The 27,402-nt window shown below is 53.5% G+C and overlaps 1 protein-coding gene across 1 annotated transcript in view; it reads left to right on the top strand.

Annotated features, from left to right (window-relative positions):
• Positions 1 to 3,277: 3,277 nt before the first annotated feature.
• The window catches only part of COL4A5 (collagen type IV alpha 5 chain), a 448,329-nt gene continuing 424,204 nt past the window's right edge, over positions 3,278 to 27,402 (top strand). The window contains exon 1 of the mRNA XM_086918465.1: positions 3,278 to 3,559. Within this exon, the coding sequence (XP_086774591.1) occupies positions 3,476 to 3,559 (84 nt within the window). The 5' untranslated portion in view covers positions 3,278 to 3,475. The remainder of the gene's footprint in view (positions 3,560 to 27,402) is intronic.

Here is a 27,402-nt window from a genome sequence, read left to right as displayed (position 1 = left end):
ACTCCCAGAGTGCAATAGGTTTACAGATAAACCACAGAACTGGACATGAAACAAGGTAGTAACTAAATTATCAAATCCCTCCAGCTAGTGCCAACGATCTTGCTCGAATTCTTCGTCCACTTGGTTAGCTCTCAGCAAATTTTCCTTTAAAAATGATGTCCCACCTACTAGCTTAAAACCACACATGTCAAAACCCACCCTTTACTCACCCTCACTCACCCTCAACCCCTCACCCTCACTCACCCTCAACCCCTCACCCACACCATCACTCACCATCACTCGCCTTCACTCACCATCACTCGCCCTCACTCGCCCTCACTCGCCCTCACTCGCCCTCACTCGCCCTCACTCACCCTCACTCACCCTCACTCTCTCACCCTCACCCACCCTCACCCACCCTCACCCACCCTCACCCACCCTCACCCACCCTCACCCACCCTCACCCACCCTCACCCACCCTCACTCACTCTCACTCACCCTCACCCTCACTCACTCTCACTCACCCTCACTCACTCTCACTCACCCTCACTCACCCTCACTCACTCACTCTCACTCACTCTCACCCACCCTCACTCACCCACCCTCTCACTCACCCTCACTCTCACTCACCCTCACCCTCCCTCACTCACCCTCCCTCCCTCACCCTCACCCTCCTTCACCCTCCCTCACCCTCCCTCACCCTCCCTCACTCACCCTCACTCACCCTCACTCACCCTCACTCACTCTCTCACCCTCACCCTCACTCACCCTCACTCACCCTCACCCACCCTCACCCTCACTCACTCACCCTCACTCACCCTCACTCACCCTCACTCACCCTCACTCACTCTCACTCACTCTCACTCACCCTCACTCTCACTCACCCTCACTCTCACTCACCCTCACTCTCACTCACCCTCACTCTCACTCACCCTCACTCTCTCACCCTCACTCTCTCACCCTCACTCTCTCACCCTCACTCACCCACCCTCACCCACCCTCACCCTCACCCACCCTCACTCACTCTCACTCACTCTCACTCACCCTCACTCACCCTCACCCTCCCTCACCCACCCTCACCCTCACTCACCCTCACTCACCCTCACTCACCCTCACTCACCCTCACCCACCCTCACCCACCCTCACCCACTCTCACCCACTCTCACTCACTCTCACTCACTCTCACTCACTCACCCTCACCCTCACCCTCACCCTCACCCTCACCCTCACCCTCACCCTCACTCTCACTCTCACTCTCACTCACTCACACCCTCACTCACCTTCACCCTCACTCACTCTCAACCCCTCACCCTCACTCACCCCCACTCACCCTCAACCCCTCACCCTCCCTCACCCTCAACCCCTCACCCTCCCTCACCCTCAACCCCTCACCCTCAACCCCTCACCCTCAATCCCTCACCCACACTCACTCACCCTCACTCACCCCCACTCACCCTCACTCACTCACCCTCACTCACTCACCCTCACCCTCACTCACCCTCACCCACCCTCACTCACCCTCACTCACCCTCACTCACCCTCACTCACCCTCACTCACCCTCACCCTCACTCACCCTCAACCCCTCACCCACCCTCAACCCCGCACCCTCACTCACCCTCAACCCCTCAACCCCTCACTCACCCTCACTCACCCTCACCCTCAACCCCTCAGCCTCACCCTCACTCACCCTCAACCCCTCACCCTCACTCACCCTCAACCTCATGCTAAAGATTTACAAAAAAACCCATAAACAATTCTAAAAGCACTAACTCTAATGCTGCGAGACCTATTGCATTTCTAATGCTTGTTTCTTTTCCGAGCTTCCAGTAATTCTCATGAATATAACCATACATTTCCAGCACCAACTAGCACTCAAAAGGAAATATTGCCAGTTTGCTAGGAAAAAGTGCAGCAAAATCTGGAAACTCTGCAAACTGATGGTCAGTTTATAATTGGGATCTACAAGGACTTTCTATGCATTACTATGCACACAGCTGTGTGAAGTTCCCAAAGCAGTGCCTTGCTAAACGGTGACAGGTTGGAGATATGTTTCCCAGCCTAACTCCTTGATTTGTGGTAAATCCTAAAATAAAGTGAAACTATTGGTTGCAGGACATTGCTGATGTATTCTATTTATGTTGTGGACATTTTATACAGAGTTTACTCCACTCTGCAGATATTTACGAGCCTTTCCAATAACCTGTCTCTTGCATTTCATTGATAATCAGATCCGGGTGTTTAAGAGGATTGTGGCATCCATAGGAAGCCTTGAAGAAGCACGTTTTGACCTTCCTGCAGATTGTAAGGGAGTCAGCTTCAGGCCGTGGGGGTGGCGGGAGGCGGTATACCAGAGGAGGGACCCTTGGATGTGGGCGCATCTCCCACTGAGGGGCTTGGAACTATTCTGGTTGGATGGCTACTCCGTTCTAAGACTGTGACCTTTCAACTCTGGTTGGCTAGTCTGGGGAGATGGCCGGCATGCCCATGATGTGCCTTATACAGCAGCCATATGTAATGGGCAGTCAGGCGTTTGTCCAACACCTTATGTTATGCTATGATCACACGTACAGCGAACATGATCTAAGTTATCTCACTCTACATCACTCTCTATCTACACATATATTTATAGACAAAACGATAAAATATATAATGTATGTGTCTATATTTTATATATAAGCGGTGTGATAAAGCAGCTATATGTGTCTATTGAGCAATTTCTTGCACTTTATGTGACTCTGAATAATACAGATTCTAATAACGATAATAATAAAAATGTGAGCTAAATAAATAAAAATGTTTTATTAATTATGCGATTAAGCGGAAGAAATGAATTTTGTGCTATGGTGGTTACCATTAACAGTATCAGTTGAGCCCTGGGCGGCCTTCTCTGTCATTCATCCCAAAGTGAATGTCGAAAAATCTAAGATATTAATACTTTGGGAAGAACAAGTAGAAACACTTCCCAGAAAGTAGAGTTTCATTCACTTGAACAGTGAATCGTCAAGAATTGCTGAAGTGTCGAGCGGAACAAGGTAAACAAAAGTTCAGAATTCAATTTTTGGAGTATAAAAAGTTTCTTCCCCACTGAGGAGGTCATCACGAGAACTTTGCACAAAAGTTTGTGCTTGTAAACGCAGGGCTGGCTGGCAGCAGAGCGCGCCCGGCCTGGCACGGAGCGGCTCACAGGTTCCTGCACAGCCGGAGGAGGGGGCGCGGCGGAGGGATAGGCGTGCCCAGTTTTTTTTGGAAGAAGTAGTCCCTGGGTGGACTTGTGCGCTGGGAGGGCTGGCGGCCCCTGCAGAAGGCTATTGAGCAGGTCGGAGGCTCGGAGCGGCGCGGCGGCTCTCTCCTCCCGTGTGTGCCGGTGCAGCGGAGCCCGTGCCACCCAAGGTGCCCCCCACCCCCATGCCCGGACCCTCTGGGCGGTAGCAGAGTCCCGGCGGCGCCTGTGAGTGCAGAGCGGGGCCCGGAGGAGAGAGGGGCGCCCCGGCGGGGATGGAGCGGAGCGGGAGCCGGGCGGCCCTGCTGCTGCTGCTGGCTGCGGTGCTGCTGGTGCGGGTGCAGCGGGCCACCTCTGCGGTGAGTACCGGCGCGGGCCGGCGGGCGCCCTGTCCCGGCCCCAGTATTTATAAACGGCAGTAACTCTAGAGGGGACGAGGGCTGGGTATAAATAGGGCTCCGGGAGGAAAGCTTTGGTGGGGGACCTGCCGGCTGCCGGAGGGGGAGCAGGACCCTGTCCCCGGGAGTATGATGGGGGTAGGAGCATCTCCCCAGGGCTCTGATGGGGGCAGGACCCTCTCCCCGGGGGTCTGATGGGGGCAAGACCCTCTCCCCGAGGGTCTGATGGGGGCAGGACCCTCTCCCCGGGGGTATGGTGGGTCAGGACCTTCCGTCAGCCGCGTCTGAGCGTGCAGTGAGGCTGGACTCGGGTCCACCTGAAGGCGCTAGCAGTGCGCGCTCGGGCGCAGCCTTTAGGTGGCCTCTGGCGACTTTTATCTTTCCTTGGGGTGGGGGGAGAGTGGCTGTCCGGTCCGGATGCAGGAGACCCCCGTGGAGGTGGAACTGCTGCCTCGCAGGGGCAGTCTCTTCAAAGACAGACGCACCCCTCTCGCCCGGGACGATCTGCGCTCTCACGGGGGTCTCAGTCCCGGAGTGCGGTGCCGCTAAGGCCAGGGCACGCCGCTGCCCGCGGAGCAGGAGCGCCCTCCGCGTTCATACAGCGGCGAGAATCCACCTTCTCATGAGCTAGGAACCCCATCCTCTTCCCCTGCCCCCCCTGGGGCGCTATGTGCCGGCAAGGAACTACACTCTCTTTCGGGTGTCCATCCCGCTCTCTTGCTGTGAACCACCAGCGTTGGCACACTCTTGTCGGAGGGTAAGAACCACCTCTCTATCTGCGCACAAGCAAAGCGACTTCCCTCCCTGCTCTGTTAGCCCCCCGCCCACTCCCCACTCTGTACGCTGGGTGCAGATTCTGCGTATAAGGAAAAACAATTTCCACCACACTGGATGTAGATTCTAGAAGGTCGATAGGGTAACACATCGACAGGCTTGGTGCAGATTCCTGGTAGAGGAGATCCCATCTCCAGGCTTGGTGCAGATTCTTGTTAGAGGAGATCCCATCTCCAGGCTTTGTGCAGATTCTTGGTAGAGGAGATCCCATCTCCAGGCTTAGTGCAGATTCCTGGTAGAGGAGATCCCATCTCCAGGCTTGGTGCTGATTCCTGGTAGAGGAGATCCCATCTCCAGGCTTGGTGCAGATTCTTGGTAGAGGAGATCCCATCTCCAGGCTTAGTGCAGATTCCTGGTAGAGGAGATCCCATCTCCAGGCTTGGTGCAGATTCCTGGTAGAGGAGATCCCATCTCCAGGCTTGGTGCTGATTCCTGGTAGAGGAGATCCCATCTCCAGGCTTGGTGCAGATTCTTGGTAGAGGAGATCCCATCTCCAGGCTTAGTGCAGATTCCTGGTAGAGGAGATCCCATCTCCAGGCTTGGTGCAGATTCCTGGTAGAGGAGATCCGATCTCCAGGCTTGGTGCAGATTCCTGGTAGAGGAGATCCTATCTCCAGGCTTGGTGCAGATTCTCGGTACAGGAGATCCCATCTCCACGCTCTGTGGTGATTCATTGTACAGGAATTCCCATCTGCATGCTGGGTGAAGATTCTTTATCCACAAGTTCTTGGATTAGAATATCCCGCCCCATGCCGGGTCTAAATTCCGGGTGTAGAACGTCCACACTTTACTCTAGATACATTCTGGGTATAGAAGATCCCAACTCCATCATTGGTGCAGATTCTGGGTATAGGAAATACCAACTTCACATTGGATCCACATTCTGGGTGGGTCTGGTTAATCCCCCATCCACACTGCTTACGAGTTCTTGGTGCAGGACATCCAATTACCAGGGGTGAAGATTCTGTGTGACCCATCTAGGCACTAGGTGCAGATCCTGGGTGAGTGTAGGAGACCCCAACTCCACGCTGGGTGAAGATTCTGTTTAACCCATCTACACACTAGTTACAGATCCTGGGTGAGTGTAGGAGACCCCGCGTCCACGCTGGGTGAAGATTCTGTGTCGATCTTGGTGATCCCATCTACCCACTAGGTGCAGATCCTGGGTGAGTGTAGGAGACCCCGCCTCCACGCTGGGTGAAGATTCTGTTTGACCCATCTACACACGAGGTGCAGATCCTGGGTGAGTGTAGGAGACCCCGCCTCCACGCTGGATGAAGATTCTGTGTCGAGCTCGGCGATCCCATCCACCTACTAGGTGCAGATCCTGGGTGAGTGTAGGAGACCCCGCCTCCACGCTGGGTGAAGATTCTGTTTGACCCATCTACACACGAGGTGCAGATCCTGGGTGAGTGTAGGAGACCCCGCCTCCACGCTGGGTGAAGATTCTGTTTGACCCATCTACACACGAGGTGCAGATCCTGGGTGAGTGTAGGAGACCCCGCCTCCACGCGGGATGAAGATTCTGTGTCAAGCTCGGTGATCCCATCTACCCACTAGGTGCAGATCCTGGGTGAGTGTAGGAGACCCCGCCTCCACGCTGGATGAAGATTCTGTGTCGAGCTCGGCGATCCCATCCACCTACTAGGTGCAGATCCTGGGTGAGTGTAGGAGACCCCGCCTCCACGCTGGGTGAAGATTCTGTTTGACCCATCTACACACGAGGTGCAGATCCTGGGTGAGTGTAGGAGACCCCGCCTCCACGCTGGATGAAGATTCTGTGTCAAGCTCGGTGATCCCATCTACCCACTAGGTGCAGATCCTGGGTGAGTGTAGGAGACCCCGCCTCCACGCTGGTTGAAGATTCTGTGTGGATCTGTGATCCCATCTACACACTAGGTGCAGATCCTGGGTGAGTGTAGGAGACCCCGCCTCCACGCTGGCTGAAGATTCCATGTGGATCTGTGATCACATCTACACACTAGGTGCAGATCCTGGGTGAGTGTAGGAGACCTCACCTCCATGTTGGGTGAAAGTTCAGTGTGGATCTCAGTGAACTCATGTACACACTGGGTTCAGATCCGGGGTGAGTTTAGGAGACCCATCCTCCATACTGGGTGAAAATTCTGTGTGCTCATGTTTGATTCCATCTACACACTAGGAACAGATCCGGGGTGAGTGTAGGAGACCTCACCTCCATGTAGGGTGAAGATTCTGTGTGGTCATGTTTTACTCCATCTACCAACTAGGTGCAGATCCTGGGTGAGTGTAGGAGACCCCACCTCCATGTTGGGTGAAAATTCTGTTTGACCCATCTACCCACTAGGTGCAGATCCGGGGTGATTGTAGGAGACCTCGCCTCCATGTTTGGTGAAAATTCAGTGTGAATCTCGATGAACTCATCTACACACTGGGTGCAGATCCAGGGTGAGTTTAGGAAACCCATCCTCCACACTGGGTGAAAATTCTGTGTGGTCATGTTTGATTCCATCTACAAACTAGGTGCAGATCTGGGGTGAGTGTAGGAGACCTCATCTCCATGTTGGGTGAAAATTCTGTGTGGATCTCGGTGACCTCATCTACACACGATGTGCAGATCCTGGGTAAGTTTAGGAGACCTCACCTCCATGTTGGGTGAAAATTCTGTGTGGATCTCGGTGACTTCATCTACACACTGAGTACAGATCCTGGGTGAGTTTAGGAGACCCATCCTCCACACTGGGTGAAGATTCTGCGTGGTCATGTTTGATTCCATCTAAACACTAGGTGCAGATCCTGGGTGAGTGTAGGAGACCCCACCTCCACGCTGGGTGAAGATTCTGTGTGGATCTCGGTGACCTCATCTACACACTGAGTACAGATCCTGGGTGAGTTTAGGAGACCCATCCTCCACACTAGGTGAAGATTCTGTGTGGTCATGTTTGATTCCATCTAAACACTAGGTGCAGATCCTGGGTGAGTGTAGGAGACCCCACCTCCACGCAGGGTGAAGATTCTGTGTGGATCTCGGTGACCTCATCTACACACTGAGTACAGATCCTGGGTGAGTTTAGGAGACCCATCCTCCACACTGGGAGAATATTCTGTGTGGTCATGTTTGATTCCATCTAAACACTAGGTGCAGATCCTGGGTGAGTGTAGGAGACCTCACCTCCACGCTGGGTGAAGATTCTGTGTGGTCATGTTTCACTCCATCTACCAACTAGGTGCAGATCCGGGTGAGTGTAGGAGACCTCATCTCCATGTTGGGTGAAAATTCTGTGTGGTCATGTTTGATTCCATCTACACACTAGGTGCAGATCCTGGGTGAGTGTAGGAGACCCCACCTCCATGTTGGGTGAAAATTCTGTTTGACCCATCTACCCACTAGGTGCAGATCCGAGGTGATTGTAGGAGACCTCGCCTCCATGTTTGGTGAAAATTCAGTGTGAATCTCGATGAACTCATCTACACACTGGGAACAGATCCTGGGTGAGTTTAGGAGACCCATCCTCCACACTGGGTGAAGATTCTGTGTGGTCATGTTTGATTCATCTACACACTAGGTGCAGATCCTGGGTGAGTGTAGGAGACCTCACCTCCACGCTGGGTGAAGATTCTGTGTGAATCTCAGTGATCCCATCCACACACTAGGGGCCCCATTAGGACGTTAGCCGTGCCGGGACCGGCCGCCAGATGTGCGGCGGTCCCGCACCACTGATTAGGGTGCGACCTCCCCCCCTTGGCGGTCGCAATCCGCTATCTTGGCATTGTAGCGGGTGTTGCTGTAAGCAGTACCCGCCGCAATGTTAAAACGGCATGTTGTGTATTGCCATACATAACGTGTTAGGCACCGCGTGGTGCCCGCCACCTTGTGCATGGTAATGTAGCGGGGTACCATAGGTACCTCCCAAGTGCAGCCCCCCACCCCCTCCACCGGTGGCCCACAACGGGCCCCCAAAGAAATTCCCGCCAGCCTTTCCATGGTGGCATCGCCGTCATGGAAAGGCCTTGACCACCCGGCATCATGACCGCCACCATATCATGCCCCAGCTCCGCCCGGCCGGCAATCGTGGCGATTGCCTACCGGCAGAAAGGTGGCAGACGGACTTTCCGTCCACCACGGTATCCCCCGCCTTGGTAATATGGTGGGGGTAAGTCATGTTGTGAAGGCGGGCGGATCGCCATCGCCAGCCTGGCGGTAGTGATCAGCCCGCCATCATAATGACCCCCTAGTTGCAGATCCTGGGTGAGTGTAGGAAACCCCACCTCCACTCTGGGTGAAGATTCTGTGTGGATCTCGGTAGTCCCATCTTCCTATTATGTGCAGATCCTGGGTTGGTGTCGGAGACCCCGCCTCCACGCTGGACTGGGAGGAGGAGCCTGGCTCCCGCTCTCCACAGATGCACGTGGTGATGTTCTAAAGGGCCTTGCACAGTGGTGACCCTGTGTCCTCCCTAAGCGCGCGCTCCGTGTGTCATGGGCGCGTGGAGGGAGCATTGTCTTCGTTTCTCGTTCTTGCTCTAGACCTACTATTGTACTGCGTAGATTCACCCTCATTGCAGCAGCCCCTCGCCCTTTTCCCACCTTCCTGGTTCAAGGGCTCCTCCTTTCTGGCGTTTCCTCCTGGGTGCATAGACCCCCACCCTCCTCCCCCCTTCACCATGGGTCTGACAGAGCCCCCTCCGGGGTGCAAGCCCCTTCCACCTCTAGGTGCAGTGGCCCTGCACAACTCGCCCCCTCGCGGGTGGCCCTCCACCCTTATGGGTGCTACTGAAGAGCCCCTCCAAGTTGCATGGACACTGCTTCTACATTGAGGGTCTCGGCTCCTCGGGGTGGGGGAGGAGAGATCCGCCCACCCGGGGGCACTTCCGGATGCAGCACAGCCCTCTTTGAAGTGGAATGCCCCTCCCTACTTCTCGATAAAGGGTCTTGTCTGCTCCTGGGTACACCTGCACCCACTGGGTGCCCTCCCAGGTGCATGAGAACCCCTGTAAGGTGGACGGACCCCTACTTCCAGATAGAGGGTCTCGGATCCCTTCATGTTTGTGCTGCCTGTGTGTCTTTCCAGGTGCTGTAGTACCCCTATAAGGCGGACAGACCCCTTACTTCTAGCTAACGCGTCAGAGCTCCTCCCGGGCGAAGCTCCGCCCCCTGGGTGCAGCGATGCCTCCCGGCTGCAGGACGTCCCCGCTGAGAGGCCCTGCCGAGGAATGTGCCTGGCTTCATCCGCGCGCAGACTCCGGGCTGCAGCTCCCGCCGCAGCCGGTGAACATGCCCGGATCTGCCCCGCGCCTCCCCAGCTGCAGGGTCCCTCCCGCCCTGGGCGTGTGGCTGCCGTGGCCCCGGACCCTCGGGTACCAGGAGTGGGGGGGCTGCCTCCAGGGGAGTTCACTCACCCACTACACGAGGGAACCGCAAAATAAGACACTGGTGCTTCCCCCCCCCCAAAAAAAGTAATGGCTTTAGTTCGTCGCCCAATCTCTTGGAATGCATCGACGGCTTTAGATCTGAACAGGGGTGCATTGCATGAAATTTAATTATAGTGTTATTTTGATCACAAATAATAAAATACGTTTTTGCACGCGCTCTGGCATGTGAAATTGTGCTCGTCGGTTCCTAAGTTACAGAGTCTGGATTTTCTTTGGACAGGGCTCTGTATTCTTTCGATCTTTCAATTATTTTGTGTGTCAATGTGAATTTTTTAGTATGAACAGTTTACCTCCTTATTGTGTTATGAATTCATTATTTTATGCTACCTCATCCTGTTTCGATGCCTGTTCCTCTGAACGGCCTCATGTAGAAACCTAGGCGCCCCTCAGCCCGGACACCGCGGCCGGGCAGCTGGCGGCGAGGGGCACTTCAACATGAAATGTTCCTTTAAATCCACCCGCTTGCATCGTGGAGAATGTTCTTTATTTCCTATTTCTGTGCGATAAACTCTGGCTGCGCCGATGTGCAGGTTATTTCGCGCTGCCGCATCCTCCCCTTCCCCCAGCTGAAATCCTCTCTACGATTGAAGACGTTTAGGTAACAGTTCACGCTTTTGTGCGGTTTTTTCAGCCTGCATTTCTTAGACTTCTACTAATTTAAACCCGGTTTTCAGCTCTGGCAGATTACATCAGGCTGCTACTTTTCTTCTTGGGGGGGGGGGAGTGGTGGCGGGTAACGGTATAACGTATTCTAGCCAACAAAATCGCTTGGTTCGTTGCCTACAACACAAAAGGGCAACATTTGTGTTTTTTTCTGATAATATATATTTTTTTATTGGGGTGGTTTTATCTAACGCTGACATGTCACATTCGAAGCACATCAGCGTAATTTGGTTTTAGTGTTGCTACATTTGATTCAGTAGGAACAACGTTTGTAAGGGTTAGACGTTCTTATTTTTCTTGTGATTGGTGATTTACGACGTCAGCCGTTGCATATGTTTTGCGTGGCAAGGTTTAGTGGCCACATATTGTGTTCTTACTCCATCTCCTGCAACTATACCTGTTTTCGTTCACTCTGTTATTTTGGACACCTGGAACCCAGTGCTTAATTTGAGCCAGTGGATTCTGGTGCTGGGCGCCTGCACTGTATTTTCAACACTGGCACTTCTAGCAGTCTGCCACGTGGTGGCGCTGTTAGTTTTATTTAGGGATGAGCACAACAGTTGTTTAATATTTCAATATACATTAGAAAATAACTAATGTTATTATAGCTTTGGGGGCCTGGATTACTCTGAATTAGTTGAAGCTGCAGTGACCTCCCCACCAGGGCATTGGCATTTATGTTTCTTTTTTTTCTTTTCAAATTAAGCACTGCAGCGGAGCCACCTCAACCCCACGCGTCTGTTCTTACCATAACTGCCTTAAACTCACTGGAAAGCCAGCAGCTAGGCCTGCGGGCCTTTCTCTGACTCCCCACTGACCCCAGCTCCACACTCACTCAGTGTCTGGTTTATTGAAGTGTAATTATGTATGCATGTGTAAGTGCTCGTCTCTCTCAAACACACCCATCTCCCACATCCACCAAGCACCATCCATGACCTATGACTTTACTCTTTTGGTGTATGTTGAGAAGCATGGCAGTTTATTTTTAGGTCTCGCGTACGCAGCACGCCTGCGCTGCATAGGAGAACCTTTAGCCATCTTTCTACTCTTTTTCGAAGCATATACTTGTGCTTGCGGCTGCATCCACCATGTGGGAGCAAGCTGGGGCGCGCAACAAGCATGTGCAGGGCCGGCTCTAGGGCGGTGCGATCGGTGCCACCACACCGGGCACTTACTTGGGGTGGTGGAGCCATGTTTATTGTTTTAAAAGCTCCAGATGTCACGTTCCTTGTCCAGCAATTTTCAAGCATCATTAAAAATGTCACGATAGATAACTCCGGTGATTATTCCTGGTGAGAGACCCCAAGAAGGTTAATATGCCTGCTGCAAAGAACTTGTCCCATTCTGCATACACTATAAATAGGCCAAGGGGTTATCGCTTTTGTCAGCAAGATCATTTTGTTGCTTGCAGTATAAAAGTTAAAATCCTAATATAAAGCAGTGAGCTATTTACTGCCATCAAAGAGCTCATGCAAACTGCAAGAAATATATTACAACTTCATGTTTTTTGCCCAGTCTTTCCTTATCCTAGTATTGCAAAAATATTTAATTTAGGTAGAAATCAACTCTTATTATTAAATAAAACACCTAACAATTATGTTACATTTAAAATTCTTAATTTGTGCTTTTCCAGACCAAGGACTTTTAAATACTGCCTACCAGTATGAATGACATCTGACTCCTACACATTAGTCCTCTGTCTTAGGTAACATTTCCTATACACTGATTTGCACACGTATGATTGTCTCCGTGCAACGTATGTGTGATGTAAAGTGTTCTGAGACCTTAAACTGACCGTAAACTGGTATGAGGGGTGGCAGAAAACGAAATAAATCTAAGAGACAGTGGTTATGGAGACTTGGAGGGCATTGTCAAATGGTGGTAGTGAGGAAATCCGTGGCGAGCTGGTCATGGGGGTGGTGCCAACAAACATTGTCTCACAGGGTGCCACCAGTACTAAAGCCGGCCCTGAGCACGAGTATGTGCTTCTAAAAAGAGCAGACTGCGCGCACACACACACACGCAAACAGATTCTGCTTCATAGCGCGATCGCGTTCACTTTCACGGCTGTGTCGCTTTCACAGCTGCGCGGCCAAAGCTTGTCCTCATATGCTGCCTATGTCATGCTGTACTTCTCACTCTGCCATGACACTCTAGACACGCTTCTGCCTCCAGCGGTCTTGATTTTTTCTTGGTGTAGCAGTCTTGCCCTCGCGCAAGCGCCCTACTTCCATCTTCCCAGGCAGCATTTGCTCCCGAGGTTGTCTAGACTCCCGCCTCATATCTGAGAACTCTGCCTAATGCCGCGGCCTGGCCAATGCTTGTCTTCATATGCTGCTTATGCCACGCTGTAATTCTCAATCTGCCACGGCACTCTCAGTAGCTTGCAGACAGGCACCCTTTCCCAGCGCTTACTGTAGCACCGCATCTACTCAAAATGTCCAAATGATGCTTTTTAGGACCCAATAATATCTCACCTGCCTTGCACGTGCAACTGGATTACTTTGTTACGCTGAACTGGGTTATTCTGTAGTCTGCGCTGAGGGTGAGGCAATCTTTAAATATAACCAAGTCTTTCATTAAAATGTTTGCACTTCGCTTTACCCAGCGTCACATGTATCACAGATTAATTTCACGATCATAAGTGATATCTCCACATTCTTTGCACTCACCTCGTCTGGGGATCAGCGCAGGTTACGTTAATTTAAACACAATTAAAAGGCCAGAGAAACAGTCTACGAGAGTTCAGATAAGCATTTGCAATGCAATAGGTCTTGCATTTACGCGACTTTAAGCTATTAGCATTGTAATTGACAATGCCTCTTATTTATGTTTTAAACTACAAAAATAAAAGGCATTGTCATCTTTTGTATTTGTATTTTAAAACATAAATAAGAGGCATTGTCAGTTTCAATGCTAATAGCTTAAAGTCTCGTAAATGCAAGACCTATTGCATTGCAAATGCTTGTTCTTTTTGAAATGATATAGCTGCTAAGTAGTGCCTAATATGTAAATAAATAAAATGAATACAAAAAATCTTTAGGGCGGGGGTCAAAAGTTTTTTTTCGTAGGAGCCCACTGTCGACCCTGCTTAGTCCAAACCGTGGTAGTACCTCAGGCCTACTTCTCCTACCACCCTACAGGGCCTCTAGCCCTCTCTTACAGGTTCCTGTGTCCCTTGCTTAGTCACGGTTTCCCCATAGTTGTCTTCCTCCTCCTGTCTCCCTTTTCTGCCTTTCTCTTTCTTGCTCCTAGTCAAAGTGTAGTGAAATCTAAGACCTGGTGCCCACAAACACCTGCACAAATTAAACCCCCCTGAGGGTAAATATATAAGGGGTGACCAGCGTCATCTGTGGTGATCGTTTCGAGCCTGATCCGATTCGGGGTGGGGCCCATGCTCGGATGCAGTGTTGCAGCCTGGCTTCTCGGCGCAGCAGGAGGTCTGAGAGCCATTCTGGATTAGCCAAGGTGCCACAAGGCTCAGGAGGGTGTTTTTCCAGTTTCCTCAAAGAATGCGTCGTGCTGTTGGCTCGGTGGCTCCCAGGACAGCGGCCGTGAAAGCCTCTTAGCTGGGAGGAATGCTGTGCCGCTGGCCCTCGCCGTGGAGGGGTCAGAAGTGGGAGAGCAGTGGTCTGTGAGTTGCCCATGGAAAAAAATGGCGTCACAGTGACTGCTCAAGAAGTGCCCGCACTCCTGCACGGAAGGAATCCCTTCACGGCAGACTCCAGGGACACCGCCGGATTTGATTTAATACTTACCACAGCCTCTGTGCCAGGGTTGTTGAAATGTGTGTGCAGGTCTCGCGAGCCATGCATGTCCCGAAATAAGCCTGTCCTTCGAAGCGCAGTGCGGCCTGAGAGTGACCATCAGAAGACAGAGGTGTGCCCTCAAGTTTTACACATGCCCTCAAACTGGAATAATCCCCGCCCCGCCCTCCTCCAAGCATGCTGAGCAAAGACTGGCCTACATGCCGAGATGAATGTATGGCTTCCCTTACCCCGCTCGCACTGAAGACCTGTCTGCCCCTATAGAGATGCCCACCACGGTGATAACACAACACTAACAAGCACTGACAAAGCCAACAGGTCTCACCTTTCTGATCTGTTGGCCTTGCCAATGCTTTTTGCCGATGCTATACAGTATATATGTGGATATTCATGCTGCCTTTCCCGCTCTAGCATTCTCATGCAAAAATATAAAACATTTGCTGAGCAGAGCACATTTCATTATGTTAAACCGCCAACTATTTCATTACACGTTTAGAGGCTTGAATATTCTCGGTATGTGCTATTTATTTTAATGTCACGTTTTGCTTTTTTGCATGTTAATGCATGTAGGCTGAGTTATTATGAAAAGTTGATAGTGCCACTCAAGTCCACCTCGGACCCCCACAAGTCTTGTCCCTGGAGGTACCACGTACTTTGGATAAAAAGAATAGAATTGAGGCGTGGCAGGTCATGGGTTAAAATCACAATGAAGGTCACAGGCGCTCGTGTCATTTCAATTCATGAAACGTAGGGTGTTAAGAATACTTTTCTTCAGCATCTTTTGACATGTCCAGGGCATTTACAGCGGTTAAGGCCCTCTTCTGTGGAGGCAAAGGGATGCTGCGGTCCTGGGCTGGGGCCAGAGGCAAGAGGGCAGAAAGAAGCAGAAGCTGCGTTAAGAGTGGATGATGTCATTAAGAGCCCGTGGCAATTATGCGCACAAATACTGGGTTCATTTCGCAGTAAGATGATCTGCAGAGTTACACGCTCGCTTCTGACATCTGCACTGACCGGTAGGTTACAAGTTCAAGACCAACCCAACCTTCTAGACTTACTAGGTTGAGAAATTGAATACTATTATATTGTGGGATAGTATATACAGTACGTAGTAATTAGAAACTTTTATGAAGTGCTTTAAAAAGAAACAATGCTATATATTTATAATGTTAATTGACAATTATATATCTTTATATTTATGTATTTATTACAAGTGTATTCAATGAAAAATTTCGACACAAAAAAAGAAACAATGCACACAAATGATGGACGGAATGCTGAACAAATCAAAAACTCACCCCCAGTGGGACAGGTATGGCCAGACGTGGGTCACGTGCTCTCCATGCACTGGAGTCAAGCTAGCCTGGATAAGGAGGGGTGATGCCCCGAAACCCGTCCTATGATGCTGGTTTCCGGTCCAGGGAAGATCTGGCTTGGCAGTTCGGGCTGGACTGTTCCCATGAGGCACAGGGTCAAGACTGATTTGCAGACGGCTGGGTCAGCACTGGAATGGCACGGGGAGCAAAAAAACGATGGATTTAGGCCCAGATCTCTGTACTGGGGTGAAAGTTTGAAATTGTTCAGCATTCCGCTCATCAAGTGTTCTTTTTGCATTTAAATAGAAAAACGCCACTTAGAAGACTATTAGCACGTGCTCCCCATATCTCCTCTGACAGGGGCAGACCGCAGGCCCTCGGCCTAAATATTGTCGTGCTGACCTTGGCGTGCAGTCAGGCCGGCACTGCTGTCTTCTGCTCAGGGTTGAAAACTGTTCCATGCCCACCCAGTGGTGATGAGCACCAGGGGAGTGGGCATAATGTGGAATAAGGGGCAACTAGCTGCAGTGACTGGCCGAGCCTCAACAGCAGTTAACAGTGGTTAACACTCCAGGGCTTGTTAATGCCCCAGCTGCAATTATGGTCCCCGCTAGTGGGAGGATAATTAATGGAGGTTACCAGAAAAGTCGACATCATTTGCAAAAATGTGCTAAATAGACGTTCCTGTGTTCCAGAGGTGCCCTCCTGTGTTCTGTACCCCTCTTGTGGATCCTGGGCGCCCTCCTGTGTTGTTCTGTACCCCTCTTGTGGATCCCGGGCGCCCTCCTGTGTTGTTCTGTACCCCTCTTGTGGATCCCGGGGTGCCCTCCTGCGTTCTGTACCCCTCTTGTGCCAGATCCCTGGGCTCCTGCCTCATGTGCCACGGATGACCCTTCCTTCTCTCTGGGCTCTGCCCGTCCATGTCTGCCTCGCCACAGCAGTGCACAGGGCACTAGACCCACCCGCAGAATATTACAATATGTCACTCGGTTTCCTTAGTTCCAGCAACAGGACCGGTTCCGCCCGTGAAAGCGTGCACTGGGTACACAGTCGAATTCTAGGTCTGGTTAGGGGGAGGTGGCTGGTGGGGGCACTGCAGGCCTACTAACATAAAAAAAAATAAACATCTAGAAATATCTACCCCCAGTTTTAAGCTCATCTACACTGTTGGTGATGCTGACCCTGTCCCTGCACAGACAAACGTGCACGACAAGCACCATCGTACACAGCGAACCTGTCAAGTCTGTTGCTGCACCGAACACAAAACGTGTGTTGCTGAGCCAGCCACTGCACAGACACCACCGTACATGATGAATACCTTTGTGCAGGGTGCTTATGCACACTGTGTGCGCTGCTGAGCCTGCCAAGTTCAGTGCTCAATTTGAGCCAGTGTTTGCTAGTGGAGCCCACCGGCACTGGTTTTTGGGGGACAGCACTTATTTTTCCTCATCAAACATTTACCGAGAGCAAGAGAGGGAAAACACACAAAGGGGAAACAGAAAAACTGTCACAAAGAGAGAAAACAATAACCTGCAAGAGTGAGATAAAAGGACAATGAGTGTCAGGTAGAGATTAAAGAGGCATGAGGTGGAATTGGGCAGGGTGATATTTAATAGTGCTGGCCGCCGGCTTCTGATCAGAGCTTTGGGCACCGGCACTCATTCCTTTACAAGTTAAGCACTCCTGCCACTGCACAGCAACCACGGTATGTGATGAATGTTGCTGTGCAGGGTGCTCATCCACACTAAGGGCCCGATTACGCGTTTAGCGGTGCTGGAGCGGGACTGCGCCGCCGCTGCACTGCCCCACCAGATTACGACTTCTTTTTGTCAGTGGCGGGCGGTTGTTAGGCGTTCCCACGGCGGTGCCTATGAAATAGGCTCTGTAATGGGAAAGTCAAAGAAAGTACCTGACGGCATGGAGTGGTACTAGGGTGCATGCACCAAGGGGGCATATGTGCCCTCCTGCATGCACCCCCTGGCCCTGAGACAACAGGGGGCACTGTAGGGCACCCTTTGTTTCCTCTCCACCACGGTTTTCATGGAGGCGGAACAGGAACTGCCATGTAAACCGCAGTGCAGAGAAAACTCGTAATATGCTTGGAGGACTGCGGCTGTCCCGCCAAGCATATTATGGCCTCAAGACCGCACACCCCTGCCAGCGGTTGCGGTGGTGCAATGGTGGTCTGACAGCCCTAGTTGTAATAGGGCGGTCAGAAGACCGCCATCGCCACGCCCCGCGAGTCTGGCTGTCCGTGGACCACCAAACTTGCAATCCGGCCCCAAGTGTGTTGCTGAGCCTGCCAGTGGATAGATACCACCGTAATTGATGAGAGTCTTTGTGCACAGTGCTCATCTACACTGCGGGTGGTGCTGAGCCTGGCACTGCACAGACGCCACTGCACATGATGAAAGTCTTTGTGCACAGTGCTCAACCACACTGCACATGGTGCTGAGCCCGCCACTGCACAGACGCCACTGTACACGATGAAAGTCTTTGTGCACAGTGCTCAACCACACTGCACATGGTGCTGAGCCCGCCACTGCACAGACGCCACTGTACATGATGAAAGTCTGTGTGCACAGTGCTCAACCACACTGCACATGGTGCCAAGCCCGCCACTACACAGACACCACTGTACGTGATGAAAGTCTTTGTGCACAGTGCTCATCTGCACTACGTGTTGTGCTGAGCCCGCCACTGCACAGGCGCCACTGTACGTGATGAAAGTCTTTGTGCACAGTGCTCATCTGCACTACGTGTTGTGCTGAGCCCGCCACTGCACAGACGCCAATGTACGTGATGAAAGTCTTTGAGCCAAGTGCTCATCCGCACTGCGTGTGGTGCTGAGCCCGGCACTGCACAGACACCACTGAACATGAAGAAAGTCTGTGTGCACAGTGCTCAACCACACTGCACATGGTGCTGAGCCTGGCACTGCACAAACACCACTGTAAGTGATGAAAGTGTGTGCGCAAAGTGCTCATCTAGTCTACGTGTGGTGCTGAGCCCGCCACTGCACAGATGCCACTGCACATGATGATAGTCTGTGTGCAAAGTGCTCATCAAGTCTACGTGTGGTGCTGAGCCCGGCACAGCACAGACGCCACTGCACATGATGAAAGTCTTTGTGCACAGTGCTCATCCACACTGCACATGGTGCTGAGCCCACCACTGCACAGATGCCACTGTACATGATGAAAGTCTTTGTGCACAGTGCTCAACCACACTGCGTGTGGTGCTGAGCCCGGCACTGCACAGACACCACTGCACATGATGAAAGTCTTTGTGCCCAGTGCTCATCCGCACTTCGTGTGGTGCTAAGCCCGGCACTGCACAGACACCACTGCACATGATGAAAGTCTCTGTGCACAGTGCTCAGTCTAGTCTACGTGTGGTGCTGAGCCCAGCACTGCACAGACGCCACTGCACATGATGAAAGTCTGTGTGCAAAGTGCTCATCTAGTCTACGTGTGGTGCTGAGCCCGGCACTGCACAGACGCCACTGCACATGATGAAAGTCTTTGTGCACAGTGCTCATCTAATCTACGTGTGGTGCTGAGCCCGGCACAGCACAGACGCCACTGCACATGATGAAAGCCTCTGTGTGCACAGTGCTCACCCGCACTGCGTGTGGTGCTGAGCCCGGCACTTCCCAGACGCCACTGCACATGATGAAAGTCTTTGTGCACAGTGCTCATCCGCACTGCGTGTGGTGCTGAGCCCGGCACTGCACAGACACCACTGCACATGATGAAAGTCTCTGTGCACAGTGCTCAGTCTAGTCTACGTGTGGTGCTGAGCCCGGCACGGCACAGACGCCACTGCACATGATGAAAGTCTCTGTGCACAGTGCTCAGTCTAGTCTACGTGTGGTGCTGAGCCCGGCACGGCACAGACACCACTGCACATGATGAAAGTCTTTGTGCACAGTGCTCATCCACACTGCATGTGGTGCTGAGCCCGGCACTGCACAGACACCACTGCACATGATGAAAGTCTCTGTGCACAGTGCTCATCCACACTGCGTGTGGTGCTGAGCCTGGCACGGCACAGACGCCACTGCACATGATGAAAGTCTCTGTGCACAGTGCTCAGTCTAGTCTACGTGTGGTGCTGAGCCCGGCACTGCACAGACACCACTGCACATGATGAAAGTCTCTGTGCACAGTGCTCATCTGCACTGCGTGTGGTGCTGAGCCCGGCACTGCACAGACACCACTGCACATGATGAAAGTCTCTGTGCACAGTGCTCATCTGCACTGCGTGTGGTGCTGAGCCCGGCATGGCACAGACACCACTGCACATGATGAAAGTCTCTGTGCACAGTGCTCATCTGCACTGCGTGTGGTGCTGAGCCCGGCACTGCACAGACGCCACTGCACATGATGAAAGTCTGTGTGCAAAGTGCTCATCAAGTCTACGTGTGGTGCTGAGCCCGGCACTGCACAGACGCCACTGCAGATGATGAAAGTCTTTGTGCACAGTGCTCATCTAGTCTACGTGTGGTGCTGAGCCCGGCACGGCACAGACGCCACTGCACATTATGAAAGTCTCTGTGTGCACAGTGCTCACCCGCACTGCGTGTGGTGCTGAGCCCGGCACTTCCCAGACGCCACTGCACATGATGAAAGTCTTTGTGCACAGTGCTCATCCGCACTGCGTGTGGTGCTGAGCCCGGCACTGCACAGGCACCACTGCACATGATGAAAGTCTCTGTGCACAGTGCTCAGTCTAGTCTACGTGTGGTGCTGAGCCCGGCACTGCACAGACGCCACTGCACATGATGAAAGCCTCTGTGTGCACAGTGCTCACCCGCACTGCGTGTGGTGCTGAGCCCGGCACTTCCCAGACGCCACTGCACATGATGAAAGTCTTTGTGCACAGTGCTCATCCGCACTGCGTGTGGTGCTGAGCCCGGCACTGCACAGACACCACTGCACATGATGAAAGTCTCTGTGCACAGTGCTCAGTCTAGTCTACGTGTGGTGCTGAGCCCGGCACGGCACAGACGCCACTGCACATGATGAAAGTCTCTGTGCACAGTGCTCAGTCTAGTCTACGTGTGGTGCTGAGCCCGGCACGGCACAGACACCACTGCACATGATGAAAGTCTTTGTGCACAGTGCTCATCCACACTGCATGTGGTGCTGAGCCCGGCACTGCACAGACACCACTGCACATGATGAAAGTCTCTGTGCACAGTGCTCATCCACACTGCGTGTGGTGCTGAGCCTGGCACGGCACAGACGCCACTGCACATGATGAAAGTCTCTGTGCACAGTGCTCAGTCTAGTCTACGTGTGGTGCTGAGCCCGGCACTGCACAGACACCACTGCACATGATGAAAGTCTCTGTGCACAGTGCTCATCTGCACTGCGTGTGGTGCTGAGCCCGGCACTGCACAGACACCACTGCACATGATGAAAGTCTCTGTGCACAGTGCTCATCTGCACTGCGTGTGGTGCTGAGCCCGGCATGGCACAGACACCACTGCACATGATGAAAGTCTCTGTGCACAGTGCTCATCTGCACTGCGTGTGGTGCTGAGCCCGGCACTGCACAGACGCCACTGCACATGATGAAAGTCTGTGTGCAAAGTGCTCATCTAGTCTACGTGTGGTGCTGAGCCCGGCACTGCACAGACGCCACTGCAGATGATGAAAGTCTTTGTGCACAGTGCTCATCTAGTCTACGTGTGGTGCTGAGCCCGGCACGGCACAGACGCCACTGCACATTATGAAAGTCTCTGTGTGCACAGTGCTCACCCGCACTGCGTGTGGTGCTGAGCCCGGCACTTCCCAGACGCCACTGCACATGATGAAAGTCTTTGTGCACAGTGCTCATCCGCACTGCGTGTGGTGCTGAGCCCGGCACTGCACAGGCACCACTGCACATGATGAAAGTCTCTGTGCACAGTGCTCAGTCTAGTCTACGTGTGGTGCTGAGCCCGGCACTGCACAGACACCACTGCACATGATGAAAGTCTCTGTGCACAGTGCTCACCCGCACTGCATGTGGTGCTGAGCCCGGCACGGACGCCACTGCACATGATGAAAGTCTCTGTGCACAGTGCTCAGTCTAGTCTACGTGTGGTGCCGAGCCCGGCACGGCACAGACACCACTGCACATGATGAAAGTCTCTGTGCACAGTGCTCATCCACACTGCGTGTGGTGCTGAGCCCGGCACTGCACAGACACCACTGCACATGATGAAAGTCTCTGTGCACAGTGCTCATCCACACTGCGTGTGGTGCTGAGCCCGGCACTGCACAGACACCACTGCACATGATGAAAGTCTCTGTGCACAGTGCTCACCCACACTGCGTGTGGTGCTGAGCCCGGCACGGCACAGACGCCACTGCACATGATGAAAGTCTCTGTGCACAGTGCTCAGTCTAGTCTACGTGTGGTGCTGAGCCCGGCACTGCACAGACACCATTGCACATGATGAAAGTCTCTGTGCACAGTGCTCATCTGCACTGCGTGTGGTGCTGAGCCCGGCACGGCACAGACACCACTGCACATGATGAAAGTCTCTGTGCACAGTGCTCATCCACACTGCCCATGGCGCTGAGCCCGCCACTGCACAAGGTGCCACCCTAAATGGTGTTTGTGCGCTGCGATGCTAATCCACCAGCTTCAGCCAGCTTTCCTTAGCAGCCATCGGGGGGTCTGGAATGGCATTTCCCAGGCCCAGGGGCTGCATTGGATGAAGTTACTATAGAAACACTGTCTTTATTTCTAATATCCTGCCTTCTCCGCACTGCCTGAAAATGAAATTAGCGAAGACGTTTTATTCCAATCATGTGTCTAGCGCTCGAGTAAACTGTACCAAAAGGAGAGAACATGGCTGGAGGTCCCCAAATGCTATATTTGTTTAAGAGATTGCAACCTTTCTTGTTAAATACTCTTTTTTTTTTTTTTTTTGATCAAATATATTTTTATTGAGTTCCACAAAGCAATGTCATACATACAATATTCGAAGAAACAAAAGTCTATGTCGTGGCGCCCGTCCCCGACCCTGCTGCGCACCCCATTGTGCGTCCATGAAGTGAGGCAAGTCCGGGTGCCCGAGTATGTTTGCTTGGCGGGGGGTACGCCCCCCTGCGACCATCAGAACTCTTTTCCACCAACCCCCCAACAGGCCCTCCCCCCCAACCAACCCCAACTGTGTCCCACCCCTCCAACAACCCCCGACCCCCCCGACCTCCCCCCTCCCGCCCGGTGTGTTCCTTGTAGCGCTTAAAGGTGGTTGTACGGTGTATAGGCTAGACTTTGTGTTCCACTCTGGTCTTTTCATCTCTAAACCCTTCCGCCAGTTTCAGGACCCGGAGATACCTCGGGCATGTAAGCTCCGTAAATTCTTGGGAAAGTAGAGAGATGAGTGGTCGCCAAGTTTCTCTGAAAGTTTCGGAGGACTGAGTAAGCGAGGCCTGTATCCTTTCCATCCCCATGATGTACCATAACCGGTGTAACCACCCCGTGTGTGTGGGCTGCCTAGTGGACCCCCATAGTGACAAGATGTGCTGCGTTGCTGCCCCCATTGCCAGTCCCATCTGTTTTCCCCTCAAGGACTTGAGTGGGAACGTCAGGTCGTTCGGCAGTCCAAGAACAGCATAAGCTGGGAATCGTGGAATGTCGGTGTCAAAGTGAGTGTCTATGTCCTTGAGTACCGCCGTCCAATATTCCTGTACCGCGGGACAGTCCCACAAGATGTGTAGCATGGTCCCCGTGTGCCCGCACCCTCTCCAACATTTAGGGTCTTTGCTCGGGTTCCCCTGGTGTAGACGCTCAGGGGTCAAGTGCCAGTAGTAGGCGATCTTGACCGCCGCCTCCCTGCTAGCGGTATTCCTGGCCGTGTGATGAGTACGGTGGTATACGTCTTGCCATTCTTTAGCTGAAAGAGTGCGCCCCAGTTCCCTTTCCCAGCGCCTCTGCCCAGCAGATTTCTCCGTAGGGGGGGTGGGGACAGCATCTGATATAGTTCAGTGATGGACCTTGTGTCTGACGTTTTGGTCATGATCCAACGCTCATAGGGGGTGAGGGGGCGGCCAGCCAAAGGCGCCACGTCGGCGTGTGTCAGCCAGTGCCTAAGCTGGAAGTACTGGTAGCGGAGTGGCTTATCCAGTGAGTAGTTTGCTATCACGGCGTCCCATGTCATGAAGCCCTCCACGTCGAATAGGTGGCCCGCGGAGCGACATTCGGATTGTCGCCATTGCGGGAATGAGCTCGGGGATCTGCCAGGGGGGAACGCCGGATTGTCCAGCAGAGGCGTCATGGGGGAGGGAAAGGTTGTCAGGCCCCTCGGGACCACGGTCGCATCCCACACTTGCAAAAGGGTCCTGGTGATAGGGGATCTTTTGAGGTACGGTGGTCTGTCCGGGCGCGCCAGGTAGGGAACCTTCCAGAGGGGCAGGCCCGCCATGGCCCTGTCCTGGAACAGCCAGTGCTTCTCCGAAGTCGGCCGGGACCACTCCAGGAGGAATCTAAGCTGAGCCATTTGGAAGTAGCGCTTCAGGTCCGGAACCCCCAAACCCCCCTCTGCTGTTGTCCTTATGGCCAGGTCGCGCCGCAGCCTGGACCTTTTATTCGCCCAAACATAATGGAGCAGGGCATCCTGTAGTTTCTTCAGCATCCCCAGTGGGGGAGTGACAGGGATGGTCTGGAATACGTAAAGGATCTTGGGCAACAGGGACCCGGCCCAGCCACGAAAGCGGCTGTTGCTTCCACCTCGTAATGTCTCCCTGAACGCGCGACAGCAGCTTGGTGTAATTAAGGTCGACCGTTTGAACGGTCGCCGGCGTCAGGTCTATCCCCAGGTACTGCACGGTGGTGCTGACCTCAAGCCCCCCTATGTGCAGCGATGCCCTGTTAGCTGGTCGGGTATTGCTACCTAGCGGCAGGACGACGGACTTCTGGACGTTCATTTTGAAGCCCGACACAGCCCCGAATGCGGTCATTTCCGATAGGAAGGCCAGCAGAGAGACCCGTGGGTTATCCACCGCCACCAGAATGTCGTCCGCGTAGAGGCTGATGGTTTGCTCCACTCCTCCGAACTTGATCCCGGCTATGGCACGATTGTCCCGAACCCGCTGGGCAAATGGCTCGATATAAAGGGCGAATAGGAGCGGCGAGAGGGGGCAGCCCTGTCGCGTGCCTCTCTGGATGTCGAACGGCTTAGAGCTGACCCCGTTGACTTTGATGGTCGCCTTCGGGGACGTGTAGCATCCCGCCACCCAGGAGCGGAAGCGCGGGCCCACGCCGAACTTGACCAGCGTCTGTTCCAGGAACCTCCAGTCCACCCTGTGGAACGCCTTCTCGGCGTCCACCGAGAGCAGTGCAGCGTCCGAGGCGTTGGCGTGAGCTTTGTCTATGACATGCATAATGCGCTTCGTATTATCCGCGCATTGCCTGGAGGGGACGAAGCCCGCTTGGTCAGGGTCGATGACGCCCGGAAGGCACGGGCCCAACCGGGAGGCCAGAATGCCCGTGAAGAGCTTAAGGTCCACGTTGAGGAGCGAAATCGGCCTGTACGCAGCGCAGCGTGAGGGGTCTTTGCCCGGCTTCGGAAGGACTACGACTTCTGCCTCCAACATCTCCCTCGGGATGGAGCCCTGGCCCTCGAATGAGTTGAACAGCTTTGTAAGGACTGGTCTCAGGAGGGGGCAAAAGGTTTTATAAAAGCCCGCGGAGAAGCCGTCCGGGCCCGGAGCTTTCAAGGGTTTAAGACGGGCAATGGCCGCTATGACCTCCTCCAGACGGAAGGGGGCATCTAACGCTGCGGAGTTCACTTCGTTAAGGGCGGTGACCTCCATAGATTCCAGGTAAGTCTTCCCCGCCTCCTCCCCCACGGTCCGATCGGCGGCATACAGCTGATTATAGAAAGTCCGGAATGCCTCCGCTATGCGGTCATCCTCTCGGACCTCGCCGCCATCGTCTCCGCGTATCACAGGGATCTGGGAGCGGACGGTTTTGGCCTTGAGTTTGCTAGCCAGCAGGCGGCCCATCTTGTCTCCCCCCACGTAGTACGTGTGGCGGAGGCGGAGTGCCGCGTATTCCGCCCTGTCCAGGTCTAGACTCGCCAGTTGAGCCCTGACCGCTTTCAGTTTGCACCAAATCCGGGGGGCTCCCGTCCGGCTGTGAACCCGCTCCAATTCTAGCACCTGCGTCTCCAGGTCCCGTCTCCGATCTTTTCGCTCCTTATTTTCTGCCGCGGCGATCGCCATGATTTCGCCCCTAATGACCGCCTTAAGCGCCCCCCACAATGTCGCCTGGGTTACCTCTCCCGTGTCGTTCTGGTCCAAATAAGTGGTGATGCTTTGGGACAGTTGCTGCACGACTCCCTTACGGGCCAGTATACTTTCCCTGAGTCGCCACTTGCCCCTATGTGGAGGAGTACGCGGGACGGTCAGTTGGAGGGTCACCGCGTCGTGATCTGAAAGTGCCGCCGGTGTAATGTCAATGTCCCGAACCATGGGAATTATGTCAGCCGAACCCAGGAAGTGGTCTAGTCTAGCATATGTGTGGTGCACATGAGAGTAAAAGGTGTATCCCGGGGCAGTGTGATGTTTGTCCCGCCAGATGTCAGTCAGCCCCCTGTCCCCTAACCACTGCTTCCCTGTCACCGACAGCGCTCCGGAGTCCCCAAACCTCCTCCCAGACCTATCCTTCTCATTGTCCATGACCAGGTTCAAGTCCCCTCCCATCAGTACCAGTCTCAGATCGCACGAAAGCGCTTCAGACAGCGCACCTTTCAAGAAAACCTCCTGTTTGGGGTTGGGTGCATAAATGGAGCCCAACGTGAAGGAAGAGGTACCTACGTGTATCGTGTGTGCCAAGAGCCTGCCCCTGATTTCGGCCACCTTATTCCCAACCCGCCCTTTGAAGTGCCTGGCCACTAGTATAGCTACACCCGCTTTCTTTTCGCCGGTCGCGGAGTAGAATTGGTGAGGGAAGGCCCTAGCTTTCATGCGGTGCCAGTCTTTCGCCAACAGGTGCGTTTCCTGTAACAGACATATTTCAGCCCCAGAACGCTTAAGGAAGGAGATGACTGCCCTTCTTTTGATGGGGTTATTGAGTCCCTTGACATTAAGTGAGAGGATACTTATGCTATCAGCAGCCATGAGTATGCGTGCGTCCCTTCCGCCTTGACCCAGACCCCCAGCCAACCCAACCCCTGATACCAAATGCCAATCGATAGTGAACACACCGAGCTCCCCCCCTCTCATCCTCCCAAGCCCCAACTCCCCCCCCAACATTCCCCTTCACCCCTCCCCCCCCAACTGGCGAACATAGTCCCAGGCCAATCATGAGACAGTCTAGGCCTGTGGTAAATGAGTCAATGAGTGGGTGTGTGGCAGTGGCGGCTCATGGCCCCCCGACCCCCCCCATCCAGGAGCCAAAACTTATCTGATGTCGACCTTCGCCAGAATCCATTTAGGGGGCTGCGCCTGTGTCTTTGGATACTTCATGGATTGCTGCAGCCTGTTCCAGGGCCACCGTGTCCGGATCGGGCTTGAGAGGCTTCTTCCGCTGTCTGTCCCGCCGCACTGTCTGCCATCCGTCCCTCGACGTCCCGGGGGAGCCCGTCCCGGCCCCGGAGGACTGCCGGTCTGCCATGTCATCCTGGTGTGGGTCCTCATGGGGGATGCCTAGCACCGCACATGTGTCTCGTAGGGAACGCAGCTGGTGGAGGGCGCCATTCCACTTAAAGACCAGGCGAAACGGGTGTCCCCAGGAATACGGGACCCCCTCTTTACGCAGGAAAGTTGTGGCAACCCTAAACGCCCTCCGCTTTTGTAGGGTGGTCGCAG

Source organism: Lissotriton vulgaris, chromosome 4_1 (assembly GCF_964263255.1).
Source record: "Lissotriton vulgaris chromosome 4_1, aLisVul1.2, whole genome shotgun sequence".
Classification (NCBI taxonomy): Eukaryota; Metazoa; Chordata; class Amphibia; order Caudata; family Salamandridae; genus Lissotriton; species Lissotriton vulgaris.
The sequence above is the reverse complement of the archived record's forward strand: the minus strand, read 5'-3'. Positions and strand labels throughout refer to the sequence as shown.